At 38.8% G+C, this 19698-nt stretch overlaps 1 protein-coding gene across 2 annotated transcripts in view; it reads right to left on the bottom strand.

Moving 5' to 3' along the window:
* Positions 1–295: 295 nt before the first annotated feature.
* The window catches only part of IDO2 (indoleamine 2,3-dioxygenase 2), a gene marked incomplete at both ends in the record, with an annotated part of 53956 nt that continues 34553 nt past the window's right edge, over positions 296–19698 (bottom strand). For both annotated transcript variants that reach the window (XM_081269294.1, XM_081269295.1), the window contains 4 exons: positions 296–651; positions 1850–1998; positions 8519–8570; positions 19413–19530. In XM_081269294.1, the coding sequence (XP_081125420.1) occupies positions 296–651; positions 1850–1998; positions 8519–8570; positions 19413–19530 (675 nt within the window). The remainder of the gene's footprint in view (positions 652–1849; positions 1999–8518; positions 8571–19412; positions 19531–19698) is intronic.

Genomic DNA, 19698 nt, shown 5'->3' with positions numbered 1-19698 from the left:
TTATATTATTTTTCTATTACTTGGCAAACAGAATAGGGCATATCTTCTTCTCTATGGAGTTCTGAGGGAAAGCATCCACAGCTGTTTGCTATTAGGCAGTGATCAGGTAGGGCAGGAATATTTCTGGCTGATAGATAAACTCTCCTCTGTGAGGACAACAGCTCTCAGCACAGGAGAATATGGCATACTGTAGAGGAGGGATATAAATGGCACTGTATGATTCCAGGCAGAACCCTGACCTTCATTGTCCACTTACCCTCCAATGGGGTCTCCCCAATGAGGAGAAGGTGGTCTCTTAACCACTTGGGTGGAGGGTTGCCTCTAAGGTCTTATCCCTGACATTCTTCAGGAAGCTCAGAACTGCAGTTCCTCCAGTGCCCCTGTCTTCTAAAGCCTGAGGTGGCCCTGGGAGATGGTCTAGCCTCCTGCTCCTTGCTCTGGCTGCAGCTGTGACGAGATATCTGGTCACCACAGTGATATGATAACTGCGCAGTTCTGCCAGGGCCTCCAGACACTGGTTATAGGCTGTCAGACAGTGTCCGTGGCCAGAGGATAGGATGAAGTCCCTCAGTGAAGGAGCTGAGTGGATTTCTTCTATGAAGGCCTTATGGGAAGGAGGCATGTAGTCCCTCATTCTGTACAGAAAGTCAGCTGAAAGAAACAACCCAGATGATCTTAGCACCATGTGGAATTTTAGGAAAGCTTGGCTGCTTTTCCAGATAAGAAGGCACCAAAGACTGTGGATGGTGTCCTAACACAATCTACTTGCTGGCTTTTTTTGCTTGTAGATGTCATATATTCAAATGTGAATTTCTGACTGTTGACAGGAGATAGAGGAAAGGAAGCAAGTGCATTGCAGATAGCTGAATTGGAACTAGATCTGTCAACGAACATATAAATATTTATCATATACCAAATAGAAACCAAGTGTGTAGTTGCCAGTTTCTATGAGGGATATCCATAAATGTAGGATACAAACCTTAAACTAACTTGCTAAATACTCTCATAAATTTTGTTTCCTAAGTGCTTTTTTTTTTTGGAAGGAGTCCTAAGAACGATAAAAGTTAGAATGTTTATAAGGGCCCAAACTCAAAGAATGAGCAACTGTGTTACTAATAGACTCTTGAAGCCAAGTTGGTTAAAAATCAACAGATTAGTATGGCAAGTTCATTATGTGCTTAATATTATGTGTAGTATAGCAGGTATTAATATCATCGATGAAAAAATTCATGAAAATTTTTCATGGTTCCACAGAATTGACTTTTGTCATAGAGATGATTCTATGACACTGAATTTTGCTCATTTTTTTCTAATCCAACTTGAAAACTTTATAGTACGAAGTGCCTTTTTGCAGCTGCTAAGCACATAGCTCGGTGCTGGCAAGAAAGGAAATGAGCAATTTCAAGCTTCCAAAATGACAGACCCCCCTCTTCTGGGCTAAATGGATTTGGCTGGAACTTGTACCATTTCATGGGGAAGGACTGCAGTGGAGAACTTCAGACCCATTTCCATCTGGCTCCAGACTCAGCCACATGTCGTACCTTCAAACTCCAGATTTCCCCATTTTAGAAAAAGGAAGATACATGCCTAAGGATCCAAATAAAAATTACAGGGAACAGCTGGAATTATGGCAATGTTTTAAGATTTGCAAAAGGAAAGCCAAGATCCTGCTAAGATCTGGAGTCAATTGACTTGACACCATAACATGTGGCAGGCACACAGTGTCCTAACTGATTTAGGGCAGTACAGTCTGCCTGACATTCTCACTTAGATTTGGTTTTATCAGTTGGTAAAAACACCTCTTTGTTCACCCTCCCCTTGGAAAAAGAAAAGAAAATGCCTGACTTACCACTTTCCTCGCTGTGATGAATGCCCAGGAACTCATCAAAGGCATGAAGTACTGAGCTCTGAGCTGCACTCCCTCCAGAGTATTTCAAGGGTTCTTTGGAGATTCCTTCATATATTAGCCCCATGGGCATTGCTGGGTTATCTTTCCATCTAAGCAGAAGTAAAAATCAGGGAGAAGTGGGTAATAGGAGTGAGGAATATATTTTTCCATATGGAGAGTGAGTGAGAAAGTGAATATAGAAGTGGTGGTTTGGGGACAAGGGATAGGGAGTCTTTGCAGGATATGTTCTGATGCATCATCAACCTCAGCTTCATAACTCGCCAAGGAATTGCAGCCCTTCTCTTCACTATTTAAAGGATTCTTTCCAAAAAGCAAAGGCTTCTTAGGAATCTTTGGCATTGGTTGAATGACACTGATTCAAAAAGTTCAGTCGTCATGATGGCTTCCATACTAATCAACAGAAAAATCTGGGAGCTCTGGAGAACACTTCCTCTCCTAATCTGAACCTTGATGACCTGATGCTTGTAATTATAAAAGTTCAACTTCACAAATGCACGCAAATACACACACATATGCATACAACACACACACACACACACACATACATACACACTCACACATCAACATTATTGATTTCTCTCCCTGGAAACAATAACTGTAACAGTTGTCTCATTAAACTATCAGTCCTAAATATGACCTGCTTTTATGAGAATTGCGTTTACCAAATGCTCTGTTGACAGCAGGCTCTGGGAATATGGGCAGCCACAAAGAGAACATTACACAACCCTGGGGCTTACCAGAGGGCCAATGGCACAGCATGGAGAAGGACTGGTGCTTGGGCTCATAGTCTCACTCAGATCAAGTGGGCTCTCCTCCCCACCCCTCCAGACCTCCCCTCTCCTGCTTCTTTGGTTGCCGTCTTTGTTGTCTTCCCTGAGCCTCCTCTTTCTGCTGCCACCTCCTTTACTCACTTTTCTGTGTCTGACTGTTTACAGTTTTGACCAGTGACCAGTACCCCTGCTCACTCCACAGTGAGACAGGACAGTAGCCACGGGAGCTCACTACATGCGCACCTATGGTGCTCTATGATTTACAAAGCACCTTCATATCCATGTTCTCACTTTGCCTCTTGCCAGTAGATCAGGGCAGATTTTTTTTAACCTCCATTTAGAGATAAAGAAACAAAGACTCATGGAAGTTAAGTCCCCAGGGTCATATTGTTAAAAACAATGAAACCAGATCTTGAGCTCCAAACTTGTAATTACCTATTTTATTATTCCCTCAGAACACCATTTTTTAGATTCTACTTCTATTCAGGAAAAGAATCTTTATCTCTTTTGGCTGGGATCAAGCTACCTTCCCTGTTACGACAGATTCCGTAACAGATACACATGGATGTTCCCTGTTCTTCCTGTACTTATAAGTCAACAGAGAAGGGATGCAAAACATATACAAAAGCCACAGACTCTTCTGCTAGCTGTGTGTGAACTTCCTCAAATACTGCCCTGAGGTTACAAAGGCTAGAAGGGGCAGGGTTGTTTTCTTTGGGCCTGGCTGTCCTGTGGTATTCACTGGGTGAACAGCACAGTAGCCCTTGCAGTTTAGGATGCTATCTATCACTCTGGAAAGAGATCAAGTACAGAAAGCAGAGCAGGACACATGGGAAGAGGGTAGGAAAGATTCCCACTGTGGGATGATGACAAGCTGTAGCTGTTAGGAGCAAGGCCTCTGATCTAGGCAGATAGAGATTTTAATTTCAACTTTTCTACTTATTAACTGTGAGTTTGGACTCAGTTAAACTTTCTTAGATGCTGTTTCCTCATGAGAGTAATATCAGTTATTTACCTCATTGGATCATTGTGAAAACTAATCAAAATAACATTTGCCCAGTCCTGGAATACATTGAAGCATTAGATAAACATTAGTATTTTTATCATATTATTCAGAAAGAGGTGGAATTCCTAATTCCCTTTTACTTTTTATTTTTTTTAAAGATGGACACAATAACTTTATTTATTTTATTTATTTTTATGTGGTGCTGAGGACCAAACCCAGTGCCTCACGTGTCTGAGGCAAGCAAGCACTCTACTGCTGAGCTATAACCCCCTAATTCCCTTTTCATTATTTGGTAACTGTACAAATATTTCTTAAGCTCAGGTACCCCAATTTGTATCTACTTCCTATAACAGAAGAATTTAATGAGATCCAGAGAGGTTTTGTGACTTGTCCAATGTCAGGACCCTGATCTATTAAAATTGCTGAATGATAGGTATTCTGTGGTGAAGAAATGTAGAACACATGACTACCTCTGGGTGATAATCAGAACCATTACACACCTGCAGACTTGATCAGATTTTTCTGTAATTTGGATGATGACCTATGATCATCTCAATCTCTTTTATTATTTCCTCCCTATCTTGGAACACTTCTAAATGTTGGAGAGGTCATTCCTTGGACTTCTCAGTACTCTTTATTTTACGAGTGATCTTAACTAGTCTCTTAACAAAACCAACTTTAACTATTTAAAAATTTAAACTTATACCTGGACGCCACCCCAGACTTCAGAATCCTATGTCTCCCCACTTGAGATCTCCACAGGATGAACATGCCCTTGAAGTAATCTCCCAGGACCCCTCCCTGTTTCCCAAGCCTGTTTCTCCTACAGTCTTCCCAGCAGAAGAGATAGCAGAATGAATTTTTTTCAGTGGGTTAGGCCAAGAAACCTTACCATCACTGTACCCTGGTGTACTTCTCTTCAATTCCTTGTGTAATCCAAACAGCAAAATCTGTTAACCTTAGCATCAATATACACACAGATTCTGGCCATTTCTCAACACCTTCACTATTGCCACCCTAGTCTAGGCTCCTAGTAATGGTTTCTCAAACACTTTCCTTGTTTTCAAATAGTCTATTTTTCACTCAGCAGCTAGAATGATGATCCGAAACCAAAGACAGGTCATGCCATGACTCTCAAAACCGCTCACCTCACTGAGAGAGGAAGAGCCAACATGCCCTCACATCGCATCTGAATCTTTCTCATTCTCCCTGTGCGGTCCAGCCCTGCAGTTCTCCCATCATGACAAAAAAGGCAATGATAATGACCCTACATCCGGATCATTGCAATTGTTTTTCCTTTTACTTAGAACAGGAATCTGGATGGATCACTCTCTTACTTCCTTCAAGTGTTTGCTCAAATGCTCAAATGCCACTTGTGATGTGGTATTCCTGGATGACAATTAGCAAATAAGACATTTCAGCCACCACACCTAACACTCTTTCCTGAATACCTTATATTCTGGTTATCATTTCCCTACATTGCCTATTATTGCAACACACATTGTAGGATCCTTGCCTTTACAAGGCCCACTTGTTTTCCATGTTCATTTATTTATTATCTGTTCTCCCTCCTTCAAACAAGAATCAAGATGTTGTTTTGCTTCACTGCTCTCTTCTCAGCATATACAACTGTACCTGGTATGTGGTAAGCACTCATCATTAAATATCCGGTGAATGAATGAATGAAAAAATAGCATTATATATATATCTGTATCTAATATCCAGAATATGCTAACCCAAATGCGTTTCTTGAAAGGATCCAGCCAGCTTAAAAGAATTACCAGATATTTCAAATTATCAAGACACATTAGCCACTTCAGGGATCAGCAGGCCCTAGAAACGGAGAGAAACTCCTGCCCAGCTGTCTGCAGGGAAACAGTTCTCAGTTCTAGGACTCCTTTTAGTGTCCCAAGGTGGAGACAATATATTGAAGCCATATTGAAGAACTAAAGAAACCCCAGTATGGAGGATCAAAAAAAGAAAAGATAAAATTGATATTCTCTAGCTAGAGTAAGTTCAGTTCGAGGAAGAGAAATTGGATTTCTCTGAGCAGCCTGAGTATCAATCCCATGTACTCTTGGGCCCAAGAGTATTGTAGCGTATTTCTAACAACACCAAGAAAATGGGAAGTTTAAACAACAGATTTGATATGACATCTTTTCCATACAGGCATCTAACTTCCCTGAGAAATTTAATGCGAGTGGGAACTGAAGGGAATATGCTCATTTACAGATGAAATCCCTCAACTTTCCTAAATAAAATTTTTTAAAGGAATAAACAAAAAATAATAAACCAAACATAGGACAAATCAAGTACAAAAGAATAAATTTGCATTTTACAAAACAACCCTCTTGGGAATTCTCAACAGTTCAGATGTTTTGGCCATCTATACATACTATACCTTTACAATTTAGTACTGGCCACATAGTTACATGGGAAATATTTTGAGGATTAGAAATTGATGGGGAGGCATTTATGTAGATTAGAGTTAAAATGTGCCGCTGACCCAGAACTTATTTTAATGAAAACATAGTCACTCTCTGGTGCTCATCTAATCATGAAGATTTCAGAGGATGTGGTTCATTTTTATCTGATGTCTCTGACATAAAGATGTAGAACTTATTTATTCACTTGAAAGATGCTGTGGTGCATGGAATTCTAAAAAGAGTTCTTCAAAATTTCCACTCTCATTTCTAGAACTGTTAATATTAAGAGATATCTTGTCATTGTGGTGTATTATATGTCAAGGCAGAAGAGACTTTGCAGATGTAATTAAGGTTACTGATTAATCAGCTTCAATACAGCGAGTTATCCTGCATTATCTGGGTGAACTGAATCTAATCACATACCTTTAAGTGCACAGTTTCCTCTGTGTACTGGCAGGGGGAAAAAGGAGTCAGGGAAACTTGCAAAAGAGAAGGATTAGAGGTGGTGTTCCTGAGGTGGAAGGAGCCACTTCAGGGATCAGCAGGCCCTAGAAACGGAGAGAAACTCCTGCCCAGCTGTCTGCAGGGAAACAGTTCTCAGTTCTAGGACTCCAAAAATACTGCATTCTTGCAGCAACCTCTGAGTTTGGAAGCCAATCTTCACTCAGAACCTCAGCTAAAGGGCAGCCCAGCAGATACTCTGACTTCAGTCTCTTGAGATTCTAGACAGAAAACCCAACTGAGCTTGTCTGGACTTCAGATCTACAGAACTGTAAAATGATAAAAGCACATTGTTTAAAGCTGCTAAATCTGTGGTAATTTGTTATGTGACAAATGAAAAATGAATACAGATTTAGAAAGCAAAGTGAAGCACTAAGAGATTTTCCTGGAATAAATGTTTCCTAAATCCCGGTCTATTTCTGTATGTAGTGTAAGCTTTCTCTAGGGTTCCATAAAGTTTTGTTAAAAAATAAATGGATCTTTTTTTTCATGTCTAATCCTACCAAAGGTATACAAAGAAAGCCTAATTTCTCAGCTATGCGCTCAACTCTTTTTGCATACACTTCCCTCCTGTGTTAGTTCCTTTTCTATGAGAGAAAAAAAATACCAGAGATGATCATTATACAAGAAAGAAAATTTTATTTTAGCTCAGAGTTTCAGAAGTTTCAATCCATGGTCACATGATCCTATCACTTAAGGACTATAGAGAGACAGGGACAGTGTGGTGGAGCAAGGCTGCTCACCTCATGGTCCCAATATCTCTTCCAAAGGCATGCGCACACTGACCTACTTCCTTCCTCTAAGCCCCACCTGGAAGAGATTCCACTGACTCCCAATAGCGTACACAGCCTCTAGGCAGCATTTAATATCCAAACCATAATAATCTACCTATTTGTTTCATTTCCTCCCTTAAGTCACATACTCATTACTCTAAAGTTACTCTAGAAACCTTGCTTTTCACCATTTAAACATTAAACACACACACACACACACACACACACACGTCAATGTGAATAGGAAGGCAATCTGATTAAAACAAGCAATGTCTTAGTCTATACCTGCTGCTATAACAAAATATTTTTCACTGGATAACTTGTAAATAATAGAAATTTATTTATTTCTTATAGTTGTAGAGCCTGTGAAGTCATAGATCAAGGCACTCACAGGATCAGGCTGCTGAAGACCTAGTCTCTTGCTTCCAGATGACTCCTTGAATGTTGTGTTCTCACGGAGTGGAAAAGGTGGAAGGGTAAAAAGGGCCTAGTGGGGTTTTTTTGTTTGTTTGTTTGTTGTTTTTATTTTATCAGTGCCAAGGAATAAACCCAGGGCCTCATGGGTACTAAGTAAGTTCTCTACCAACAGGCTACATCCCTAGCCCTCCCCAAACCTTTTCAAAGTGCTTTAGTGCCTTTCACAAGAGCATAGCTCTGATGTCCTACTCTCCTTCCAGAGACTCTACCTTCTAATACCCTCATCTTGTTGGTTAGGTTGCAATATAAAGAAATTTCAAAGGGATACAAAGTATCTCTTCTAGAGACTTTGGAAGAACATTTCTATATTGTTATCTATTTCCACTTGCTTCAATAACAAGGGAAGAGAATGGGTATAAGTGATAGAGTTATGTGGGTGAAATATTGAACCCTGTCATCAAAGTGGGAGTCTAGGAAAAGCGAATATAAAGGGATATAATATGAAGACCTAAAGACTCTAACTTAGTCAGCCTTTTATATCATTTGCAGATGGTGCCCCACTTCCTTGATCCAAGAGTGGATCCAGATGATTACTTTGCTAGCAAGGGTCACTTGGTATGTTTCTTACTTTAGGGAGGTTCTGTTTGTTTCTCTTCTCATAAGTTTGGAAAATGCTACAGAGGCCTCATGCAGAGAAACAATTGAACTATGCTTACCCAGAGAGAAAGATCCGGATGACTGCATAAAATATGTCTGGATCTACATAATCTGGAAAAGCAATCAGAATATGAACTTTACTACAGGCAAAAGAAAACAATTGGTTACATGTGCATGGGCCCTGCTGCTCTCCTGGGGCTGCATCCTCTATCTGATCTGCACTGAGACCAGAATGGAAGTAGCAACAAGAGGCAGATGGAATGTTCTCTTCTGTGGTCCCCCTCATTGGCCCTTACAGAACTTTTAAATGATTCCATATGCTGGCCTTTTCTATTTATGGAACTTCCTTTTCTTACTTAATCACAACAAGGCCACCTTCAAAATTAATATTTTAAAGAGACATGATATGTGAGAGACTGTGGGAAGGGGAGGGAAGAAAAGCAGAGAGTCACCCCACTCAAGATTTCCACAAGAGAGGGAAGCCAAATCCATCCCTGCTCAGGTGAGGATCTGCGTACCCAACAAAGGACACAAGCAGGGAGTACCCATTGTCCAGGATTGTCACAACAAGTCAGATACAAATTCATTTAGATCTAAACTGCATTTGTTAATGTGTTCATTCATTGCTGAATCTACATCGAAGCTTGAGGATAACTGATCCTACTAGTTTGTTAATTTGTATGTAAAGAAGTATGTTCTCTTCTTTTTACTAAATTTCTTTCATCAGCTTTGGAGAGCCATTCTGTCCCCTTTTCACAATATGTCAGGTCACACGATATATATGGGGCCCCTCTGAATTCTGTGACCTCCTACATGTTCATCTTATCCAAATTCCTATCTAGTTTTTTTTTGTTTCTTAAGAGAAAAAGAAAAATCTATTAAATGAGGCCAAATAACATTTCCCAACCATGGGTTTCCCTTTTCTGCCATCATGCATAGTCTGTGATCCTCCATCTCTTTCCTGTCTCTATTTTCTATGAACCATCATGGACTCAGGTAGCTCGTACTTTTAGTCTCTTACTTTAGTCTCAGAGTGTTCAAATGTTCCTGGACAATGTCACATTCTCACCTCTCATGTCTGACAATGACCAATTGTTGGGTTTTTTTCCTTAGTAATACTTCTTGGTTTTACCCCCTTCGGCACTCTGTCCCCACCCACATGACTAAGTACTTTGTGCTGAAGCAGAAATGATTGGAAGTAATTTAATATTTTACCTAAATTAACATATGAAAGCAGTCAAATGATTATTTCAATGTATGTAAAATATTTTTAAAGTAAAGTAATGGTAATAGATTTTTTAAAAAATTCATTCATGATTAAAGCAACCAAATAATTCAGCTAATTTGGAATTTCTATGTCTCTTATTTACATTCTTAAACTGATAAAAAGACATCTACAAAAAGTGCTATGCTTAATAGCAAAATATTAAAAATAACTCTCTTAAAGAGTAGAACTAAAAAAGGTCAGTATTTCCATTCAGGACTGTCCCTTACTTTGAAAGAAATTAAAGAAAAACTAGGACATGAAAGGATAATCTTTATATACTGGACCCATGGACAAGAAAATTCAATATCTAAGACAAGAAATGCATTAAAGAGAATACAGTTCTTTGTGGAATATGTCAGGTCACACGATATATAACTTTGTAAGACATTCTGCTTATAACATCACAACATCTGTAGCACATGTAACTAAAAAAATCAGCAGAGTGTACAAAAAAAGAAAAAACAATAAGTAAAAGGTGAAGTTCAATATGAAAGTGAGGAAAGACACACATCTTACAGAAAATGGATATGAATGGTGAGCCTATGCCTGTATGAATGTGTATGTACACACACACACACAGATATAAGACAGAAACAGAAACAGAGTTATGAACTTACCAGATATGAGAGAAATTGCAAATACAAACATGAAGAAACACCATTTCATATCTATCTAATTGGCAATAACCAAATAGATAACTGAATAAATGAGTGAAATGAATTAGTAAATGAATAGAACAACAATATGTCAGTGAGGTAGGATTTCAATTATTACATAAGCAGTGACATCCTTAGATTGCTCCATCCTTTACTAACTTTCAGTTTTACTAGCTAGCACCGAACTGCTTTGAGGGCAATTCGGTGCTAGTTAGTAAAACTGAAGATGTACATACCTTCTTATTGTGCAATTCAACTCCTTGGCATCTACCTTAGAGATGGTAGTCTCTTAAGTACAGACACCAGGAGTCATGGACATGAATACTTGTAGTGGCATTGCTTTTAACAGCAAAACAAACACAGCGGCTAGGGTTGTGGCTCAGAGGTAGAACCCTTGCCTAGCATGTGTGAGGCACTGGGTTCCATTCTCAGCACCACATAAAAATAAATGAATAAAATAAAGGTCCATCAAAGTCTAAAAAAATTATAAAAAACACAAAATAAACAAACAAAAAAGAAATAACCCATAAAAATAAGTAAATTATAGTCTAGTTGTACAAAAACCTGCTATGTAACAGTGACAAGGCACTAAATTTATATGCCCTACAAAGTCGGCGCTTGGTGAAATAGGCAGGATTCAGGAAGAAAACATACATCTTGATTCTTCTTCTTCTTTTTTAAGGTTCAAAAGCATGTAAAATAATGTACTGTTATGAAATACTTTCATAACGAAAATTTACAGAAGTGAAAGAGAACGAGTAATATAGTAATCCACATGTTGACAACAGGAAAAATGTTTTGGGGAAATGAAGTTGAAAGGAAGCATTTAGAAGGTTTCAAAGTTTTAGGTAACAGTCCACTTTTTAAGTTGAAAGCTGGGCATGAGGGTTTTATTTTAATATTTTTCTATATATTCAATTTTATGTTGTTTCATCCTTGAAAAAAGGCGGCCAGCAAAACACCATGTCCCCAAAATGCCACTTTCCATTCCCAAGAACCTGGCCAAGTCAAGGGAAAATGAATGCAGGCCCACACTGGAATGTCCAGATAAGCACTATCTTGAAGAACACTGACTCATTCTCTCATGCACTGGGAACTGGGGCAAACTAGCATTATCTGCAGGAACCACTTTCTTGCACGTACGCTAAGCTCCTTGGGATGCTGGTCATACAAATGCGATGGAGCAATCTAAGGATGTCACTGCTTATGTAACCTAACCCCTGTCCCTGTAAGAACTGGTGCAGAACAGACCACTGTGGAAAGATGTACGCTAGTCCAGCCAGCTACCCTTAGAAAAGTGCCTTGATAGAGACACTACTTTCTGGCAAAGCCTCATGAGGGACAGAGGTGGTATCTATCCAGTCTGAGGCCACTGTAAGCAGTTTTTAGTAAACCTTATGTATCACGTGCCATTTCTGGGTATCTTGTTTTGTTCCATCCATTTGCTTTACCACAACTGGGTTATGGACAATACATATATTCTATATTGTTTATACATTAAATATTTTGTTCTTTTTTTCCCCAGAAAACAACTTAGTGTTTATAGTATATAAGGCTATTAGTAGTTTCAGAGTTGATTCAAAATCTGGTATTTGTTGTTGTTACCACCCAGTTGGTTTTCTGGGATAAATTTTAAGCAATTTTTTTTGGGGGGGACTATTACAAATACTGTCTAAGGGATCCCAAGTAGATAATTTCTTCCTCTTCCAACATAGTGCCTTGGGTCAGTATGTATCTTTTGGCTGAGAAGGATGTTTCCTAAAACCCCTTCCAAATGACTTCCTAGCAGAGTGGGAAAATGGCATCGTGGTCTAAGGCTTCTGCCCAGATGGCACTCCCAGGTGCATTCAGTGCCTGGATAAATATCTTCCCATGTTTCTCTTGTTGTTCAGCAATGCGCAAAATAGGAGGCTGAGGATGTAGCTCAGTAGTAGAGTGCCTGCCTCACACCCACTAAGCTATTGGTCTCCAGGTTATGTCCCCAGCATTGAAAATAAATAAACAAATAAATAAAATATTGGTTAAATATCTCCTTTGAAACTCATGTGAATCTCAAGGAAACCTATGTGGTTGTGATCAATTTGCATGAAGCTCATCAAAATTTTTACGTTATAAACATTATGATGATATTGGTGATGGTGACAATGATGATGAAACCAAAGAAACCTGCTTTTGAAGCTATTTAGGAGTAGAGATAATGGGTTTTATGCTGGGAAGAAGCTTTTAAACAAAGAGAACTCAAAAAGATCAAGGTCACAAAAATCACAGACCCAGAATGACTGCAGTATTGTCATGTTGTATGCATGTTCACCACAATCCCACTGAGAGACGTGATGTGGCCAGTGCTCTATTGGCCAACTCAGAAGGCAAGGCTTGGAGGGTGGCCACTCTAGGAGATTGAACTCCACTTTCCAGGGTCTTGACCACTAAGCTGCATATTGGAAAGCGATATATCTCCACTGAATGTCCCACCATCACCTTAAGTTTAATGAGTATTTTTTAAATTCTCCCCTTTTTAATTTTTAAGAAAGTAATTTATTGAGACTAGGTCATACATGCATTTGGTACACAATTTAAGAAGTACAACAAGGTTGAGAAGAAACAGTATGCTTTTCTGACACTCAGGTTCCCGATGCCACTTTCCCTGGTCAAATTTATTGGCTTCTATAGAACATTTTATGTAGAATATTCTCTTTAATTATTGAGCAAACGTTTCAGACCTTACTGCTATTCTCAATCTCTTGAAGATATATATATATATATATATATATATATATGTGTGTATATTTTTTTATTTTTAAGCTATCAATATATTTTGAGTCATAATCTTCTCACAAATTAACTCTAATATCTAGCAGCATTTTGGTTTAATTTTTCCTTTTGCTTCACTGTTTCACCAAATCCCAACCACTTGAATCGCTAATAACCATTATCCATTGCCCAAATCTGAGAAAATTATTGCAAAATGTAAGAAATCACCAATTAAACTTAGCATCCTTCCCGTGAATCCCCATCTACTCTGAAAAACAAGCAACCAAGCAGAACTTGATTCCATCCACCAAATGATAGATCTTTACCAAAGGCATCATGATTTTTGTTTTAGTATCCAGATTTGAAATTATACATACATATTTGATACCTACTTCTGCTACTAAATGTACCTAAACTTTCCCCTTCCTCAATCGTTTTTTGTTTAATGTTTCATTCATTTCTCCTGTTTCCATCATTGTTTCAGCCTCTTCTTCTCTTCCCAGGTTTGATAGCAAAGTTGTCAGGGTTTAAGCAGCTCTCAGGCCCTGGATGAGACCAGGATTCTTCCAGAGAAAGTAACTTTGGGATTGATATATAAGCAGAAGGGTGAGTAGGAAAAAGTGTTTGGCCAGAGGCAAAAGCAAGAACACAGATCTTGAAATAGAAGAAATAAGGTTATTTTCAGTAACTAAAAGCTAGTATCAGAAAAAGGTACTGAAGAGAAACTTGATAGCAAACAAAGTTAGATTAAAATTGAAACAGCATGGAGTCATATCAGAAAAGGGTCTTAGAGAAAAGGTTAAGGATTTGGGCTTTATCCCTAGGGTAAACTAGTGCTATTTAATAGAAATGTGGTACGATCCACATGTAGAATTTTAAATTTTAGTGTAACATTTCAAAAAATTAAGCAAGATTAAAATAAATAGTGTATTTTACTTAACCCCAAATATCCATAATATTATCATTTCAATATTTACTCAGTATAAAAATTACTCATGAGTTTTTTTTTATAATAATTCTATGCATGCACTCACACTTCTATCTTACAGCAAATTTAGTTTGGATGCTAAATTTTATTTTATTTTATTTTTTAGTAACTAGTTGATTTTTGATTAACATGAATTAATTGTACATATTAATGGGGTCTGATATGGTATTTTTATACGAATACCCAGCATGCACCAATCAATTTAAGTCTCCCTTCTTCAATTCTCACCACCCACAGCATTTCCTACTTCTAGTAATCACTCTTCTATATTGAAGTCAACTTGGTTTTGGATGCCACATTTTCAATAATTAGGTGAAATATAGTCTTTGTCATAATAAAAGGGCTTTTAACTGAAAATTATTTTATTCTGATTCAATTTTTAAATTTTATTGAATTCAAATTAAAACCCAAAATTTAGTTTCCCAATCATACTGACCACATTCAAGTGTTCAAATGCCACATGTGGCTAGAGGCCACTGTATGGGACAGGGCCCACATGGACACTCAGAATCTTAAGATCAAAAGTGATGCAGCCTGATTTACACTTTAAAAGTTCACTCAAGGTGTTGTGTAGACAATGAATTAGACCAGGTAAAAATAGATGATGGAAAGGATTTGGAAAGGTACTGCAGAAGTCCATGCAAGAGTTGGTGATAAAAACAAATGAAGAAAGAGATATGAATGAAATTTAAGAAAGAGATTTCCAGTTGTATAGTGGAGTGCTATTATGAATTGGACCTATTTTTTTTTTACTGTAAACAACCAAAAACTCTGAATAAAACATAAAAACATCTAAAAGACATCTAAGATCTGTGATAACAGCAAGGAACTACCAGACAGAACTACCAGACAGAAACAGACTCAGTGAACAACCACTTTGTCCAATCCTGACACAATGTGGCTTGGTTTTAGTGGCTTCTCTGTATAATGGGGCCAGAAACAAGGACTTGGGCCCAGCCATGGTGACAAATTTCACATGAGAGACTTTTCATACTAAGCTGAGAGCTCCAGATGCCAGGATCCTCAAGTTCAGTAAGAAACACAACCTCCTACCTCACTCCTGCTTGCCCCAGGAGACAAAATGAGAATTACCTTGGTACCGAGTCAAACAAGATTAAAAAAAAAAAAAAAAAAAAAAAAAAGTCCCTGCAAAGTTGTAACCACAGTTTACTTGGTTTAGCCCCAATGCAACTTCCTGATTGGTATATGGGCCCTTGTTTGCCAGATTTGAATCAAGGTGGTTCAGGATTTTAGTGTTCCCAAGAATCAGGAAGAACTAAATGCAAATTCTTCCTTATTCCAGTCTCAAAACACTGCTTGCAAATATTGTTTCATGGATAATCAGCATTGCATAGTGAAAAAGAAAAAAATCAACACGCAAGAAAAGATGACGACCAACTGACAGAACCCACTGGGGGAAAAAAAAAAGAAAAGAAAAGAAACAAGACGCAAACAGCAACCACCAAAGAAGTTAGATGCACACAGAGAAGCTCTGAGAAGCAATCATGGGGAAAGATGGAATGAAAGCTATGTCTCAACAGTGACGAAGGAAACCTGAAGATGCTGTAATGATATATTTCACATCTGAAAGAATATAACTGCTAACAAAACTATTTTTCAGATAAAAAAAATCAGGTGAATTTTAGATGGAAGAATTTACCTAGCTAGGCGCAGGGGTGCACACCTGTAATCTCAGCAGCTGAGGCAGGATTATCACAAGTTCAAAGCCAACCTCAGCAATTTAGTGAGGCCTTAAGCACTTAGTGAGACCCTGTGTCTAAATAAAAATGTAAAAAAGGGTTGGGGATGTGGCTCAGTGGTTGAATGCCCTTGGGTTCAATCCCCAGGAACAAACAAATAATAAATACATAAGAGTTTAGCCATAGCAGCTGCTCACTAGAGGAAATCCTAAGAGATGTGCTTCAGATGAAATAAATATGTGTAAAGAGTGACAAGCAAGCTGGGGAGGTGACACATACCCCTGTGCCCAGCTACTTAGGAGACTGAGTCCCAGCCTGGGCAATTTAGCAACACCTGATCTCAAAATAAAATTAAAAAGGTCTGGAGATGTAGGTTAGTGGTTGAGCGCTTGCCCCTGGACTCAATCCCCAGCAACAAAACGAGTGAAGATTTTAAAAGTTTGTAAATAAATAAGCAAATCAAAGTAAATTATAACCATATAAAATCATAATAATCATTGTAGATTTTTATGTAGTTTTGATGTATGATATGTAATTTAAGTTTTCATGTCTCTAAGAAGTCTTCTCTAAAGATTGATAAAAATCTTCAATATTTTGTGAGCTCTTTGTGTATACAGATGTCTATTTTCAGACTTAACCCATAAACATGATAAAATTGGACTTAAGGTAAATAAAAATTGAAATTAAGTTGGGGTTCAATGGCTTTGATATATTCTAATTACTGTGCGTAACTGACTCATGAGTGAAGACAAACATTAGAAATGTTAATATGATTTTATCATTATATAGAATTTAACATAGAAGAATTCCAGTGTTAATTATTTTCCAATTAGATTCAGACAAAATGAGTTCACAAATTAAATCAGAAAATTCCTTTGAAAAAACTAAATGAACATTCAGAAGACAATGAATAGAAGTTCACACTACAGTTTAGCTCCAATTTACTTAGAAAATATAATTTGATAGCACATACTAAGTTGTTAGAAGGAAACATCCTGCCTCCACATCAGTGTTTAGAGAAAATTTCTTAAAGCTGCCAATGGATTAAGGAGGAGTCCGAAATTTGGTTGACTCAGAAGAAAATAAAGGCAATTTTTTTCATGGCTCTTTGGAGAGATATTTATCATTTAGCTTTTCCAAGAAAAAAATTAATTCTTAGAGAATGAGACCTATCAGTAAACATGGTAAATATTATGTCTGTAAACAATTCAAGTGCTTGAAAATCTGAAGATATTTTATCTTTCTGATGGATTGCAGAGCTCACACCTGGTTGAACACTGTGTAATCCACCAATTCAAATGAAGAGCTAGACATAGACCCTGCAAGAGTCACAATATTGACATGAGTAAGTGAAGGCAAGTTAAGATGAATATGATAATTTTAGCACTATGATGGCCTCTTATGGGGAGGCAGAGAATGAAAACAGAGAAGTCTCGTTTTATAGTCAGTAGTAAGCACTGTGTCAATCTCTGTAAAGATGGACAGAGACCCAGTGAACTGGGATGCACAGCATGGTAGTTCTCTGAAGTACCAACTGCAGTCTAGAAAGAGCATTTTCTACTCTGCCTTAAGTATGAACAGGACTGCATGCCTGGAAAGGGTGTATTTATGAAGGAAAGAAGAAGCATATCTGACACTTCCTACATTTGGGCTCTGAAAGAAGTAGTTGTTTAGGTAAGTTCCACTTTGGGGATTGAAAGCCAGGAGATGTTCAGCCCAGCTCTATTATGCAGATTGCAATTCTGATTTCAGAATAACAAGCTGCTACTCTCTACCTACTGGCATTATATTCTGTTGGTCTGGTTTCTGCCCAGGACAAGGTGGAGATGGCTTGTCTCTGCTTCACAGTGTCTGGGAACTCTGTTGGGAAGACCTGAGGACTGAGGATAACTTGATATTGGAGCCTAGAATTGTTAAAAGGATCATTCACTCCTGTGCCGGGTGCCTTCTGAAACACCTCTCTGTGTGGTTTTTCTCCTCACGCAGCATGGTGCCCTCAAGGGCACTGGACTTTTTACATGGTGTCTCCATATACAAGACAGAAGATGCCTCACCTTCTCTAGCCTGGCCTCAGAAGTCATCAGGAGCTGTTCCCTCAACTGCATTCTATTGGTCAAGACCAGGCACACACACTCCTCTCTGGAGGAGAGGAGTTTCAGGTCACGTTGATGAGGAGCTCATGGAAGGACATGGGAGAATGTTGTGGCCATCTTTGGAAAATACAGATGTGTTCACTATTTCTCCATAGAGGTAAACATGAGTGGTAGTAAAATCTTTAAAACAAACATGACTGCGTGGGAAAATTTGTCTTTGGGGAACACAAGAAGGTTATCCCTGGTACCATCCCAGACCATCAGACCTACTGCAGAAGATAATTATGACAGCAAAAGAGGTTGCTCTAGACTTAGGAAGTGACTAGAAAACCTCCACCAGACATTAGGTGAGTCCACTTACTGCTCCATTCACTGTGACCTGTGCAGAGACTCTCATAGCCCCTCAAAACTACTCATGGTACTCATCGATAAGATCCAAAGTCACCTGCACTGTGTCTGGTTATAGTCCCATCCTGAATAACGATCTCAAGTTGTCTTGGTGACACAAAACTCTATCTCACTACCTAGGGGAACTTGTCTGGCAATATACCTACTGACCATGAGGATGTTAAGGGTAAGACAAGGAAATGGGAAAAAAATGAAAATAGAAAGTGTGTAACAGAGAAGTTGATTGGAAATAATACATAATCCGGTGATTTGGGGTAGACTTCTACTAGTGCAGAGCATCCAGATGATTAACAAATTTATTTAACTAATGTAAGGTGCAAATCTCAGCACCACCTTCTCCCTTCTCCTATCAGGTTTCCTCTGAACACTCTTTTTTCCAGAATCTCTCAGGGAAACAGGATCCAGGGAAGTAGATACTTAGCCTCTACTTTTCTCGTGCTAATGGATCACACCCTTCTCCCAAACCTTCCTTAAACACTCACCAGTTATGATTTTTAGATTTCTCTGTTAGAGGAAGTTAAAGAGCCTGCCAGACATTGGACATTGAATGTAGTAAACAGAATAAGATGTAACTCAGGAGGGACAGGCCACTTAACTGGCCACAATTCATTACAATTCATGCTTGTACTAGACACAGAGGCCTTAAGCCAGAGTCAGTCATCTCAGATACCAACAGAGAGAAAAGAATCCAAAGAAAGAATATAAAGAAAAACTCCATCATCACAATCCTGCCTTGCAGCCGCCAAACATGGCTGGAGGCAGCACACAAGACCAATATTACAGGGTTGGCCCATTCCCTCTTCCCAAGCTTCCTACAAGACCAAAAATATATCTGGCCTCTGAAGAGAGGAAATTATGCTAATCCCAGGAAAATATAAAGAAGGGCAAAACTGTGAAAATGTCTCTACAGACTCATTCTCTGTTAGAACAGCAAAATTAGGTCTACTTTAAAAGAAAGATAGTGCACCAGCGCCATCTTGTGGAAAGATCAGTCCCCACCTATTTTGGATGTGCCCAAACTCTAGGCCCTCTTTCCCACCTGCAGAGCCCTCAACCTCTTGGATCCTTCAGAAGCAAGGGGGCATTATACCATGCATTCGTCCTAAGGTTCTGGTCATGTCCTGGATGCAGAGCTTCAGTTGCTGCAGGGCCTCGAGCAGGGCATCCTGGCTGGGCTGCAGGACAGCATGCATTGCTTGAGCAAGTGCCTGGGGATGAGATTGCTTTGTTTGCCAGCATTCTCTTAAAGCCCACTGAGGTTCCATGGCTGGGGAACCCAGCGGCAGGCACCCCACAAACTGCTAGACTGTCACATCTTCCTGGGAGTATTCTTAAAATGAGATTTGCCATGAAGTCTATTGAAAGCCAGAATCTTT

This window comes from Spermophilus citellus (assembly GCF_964194105.1).
Source record: "Spermophilus citellus genome assembly, chromosome: 16".
Taxonomy (NCBI): domain Eukaryota; kingdom Metazoa; phylum Chordata; class Mammalia; order Rodentia; family Sciuridae; genus Spermophilus; species Spermophilus citellus.
Note: the sequence above shows the minus strand (reverse complement) of the source record. Positions and strands in the feature narration are given on the sequence as shown.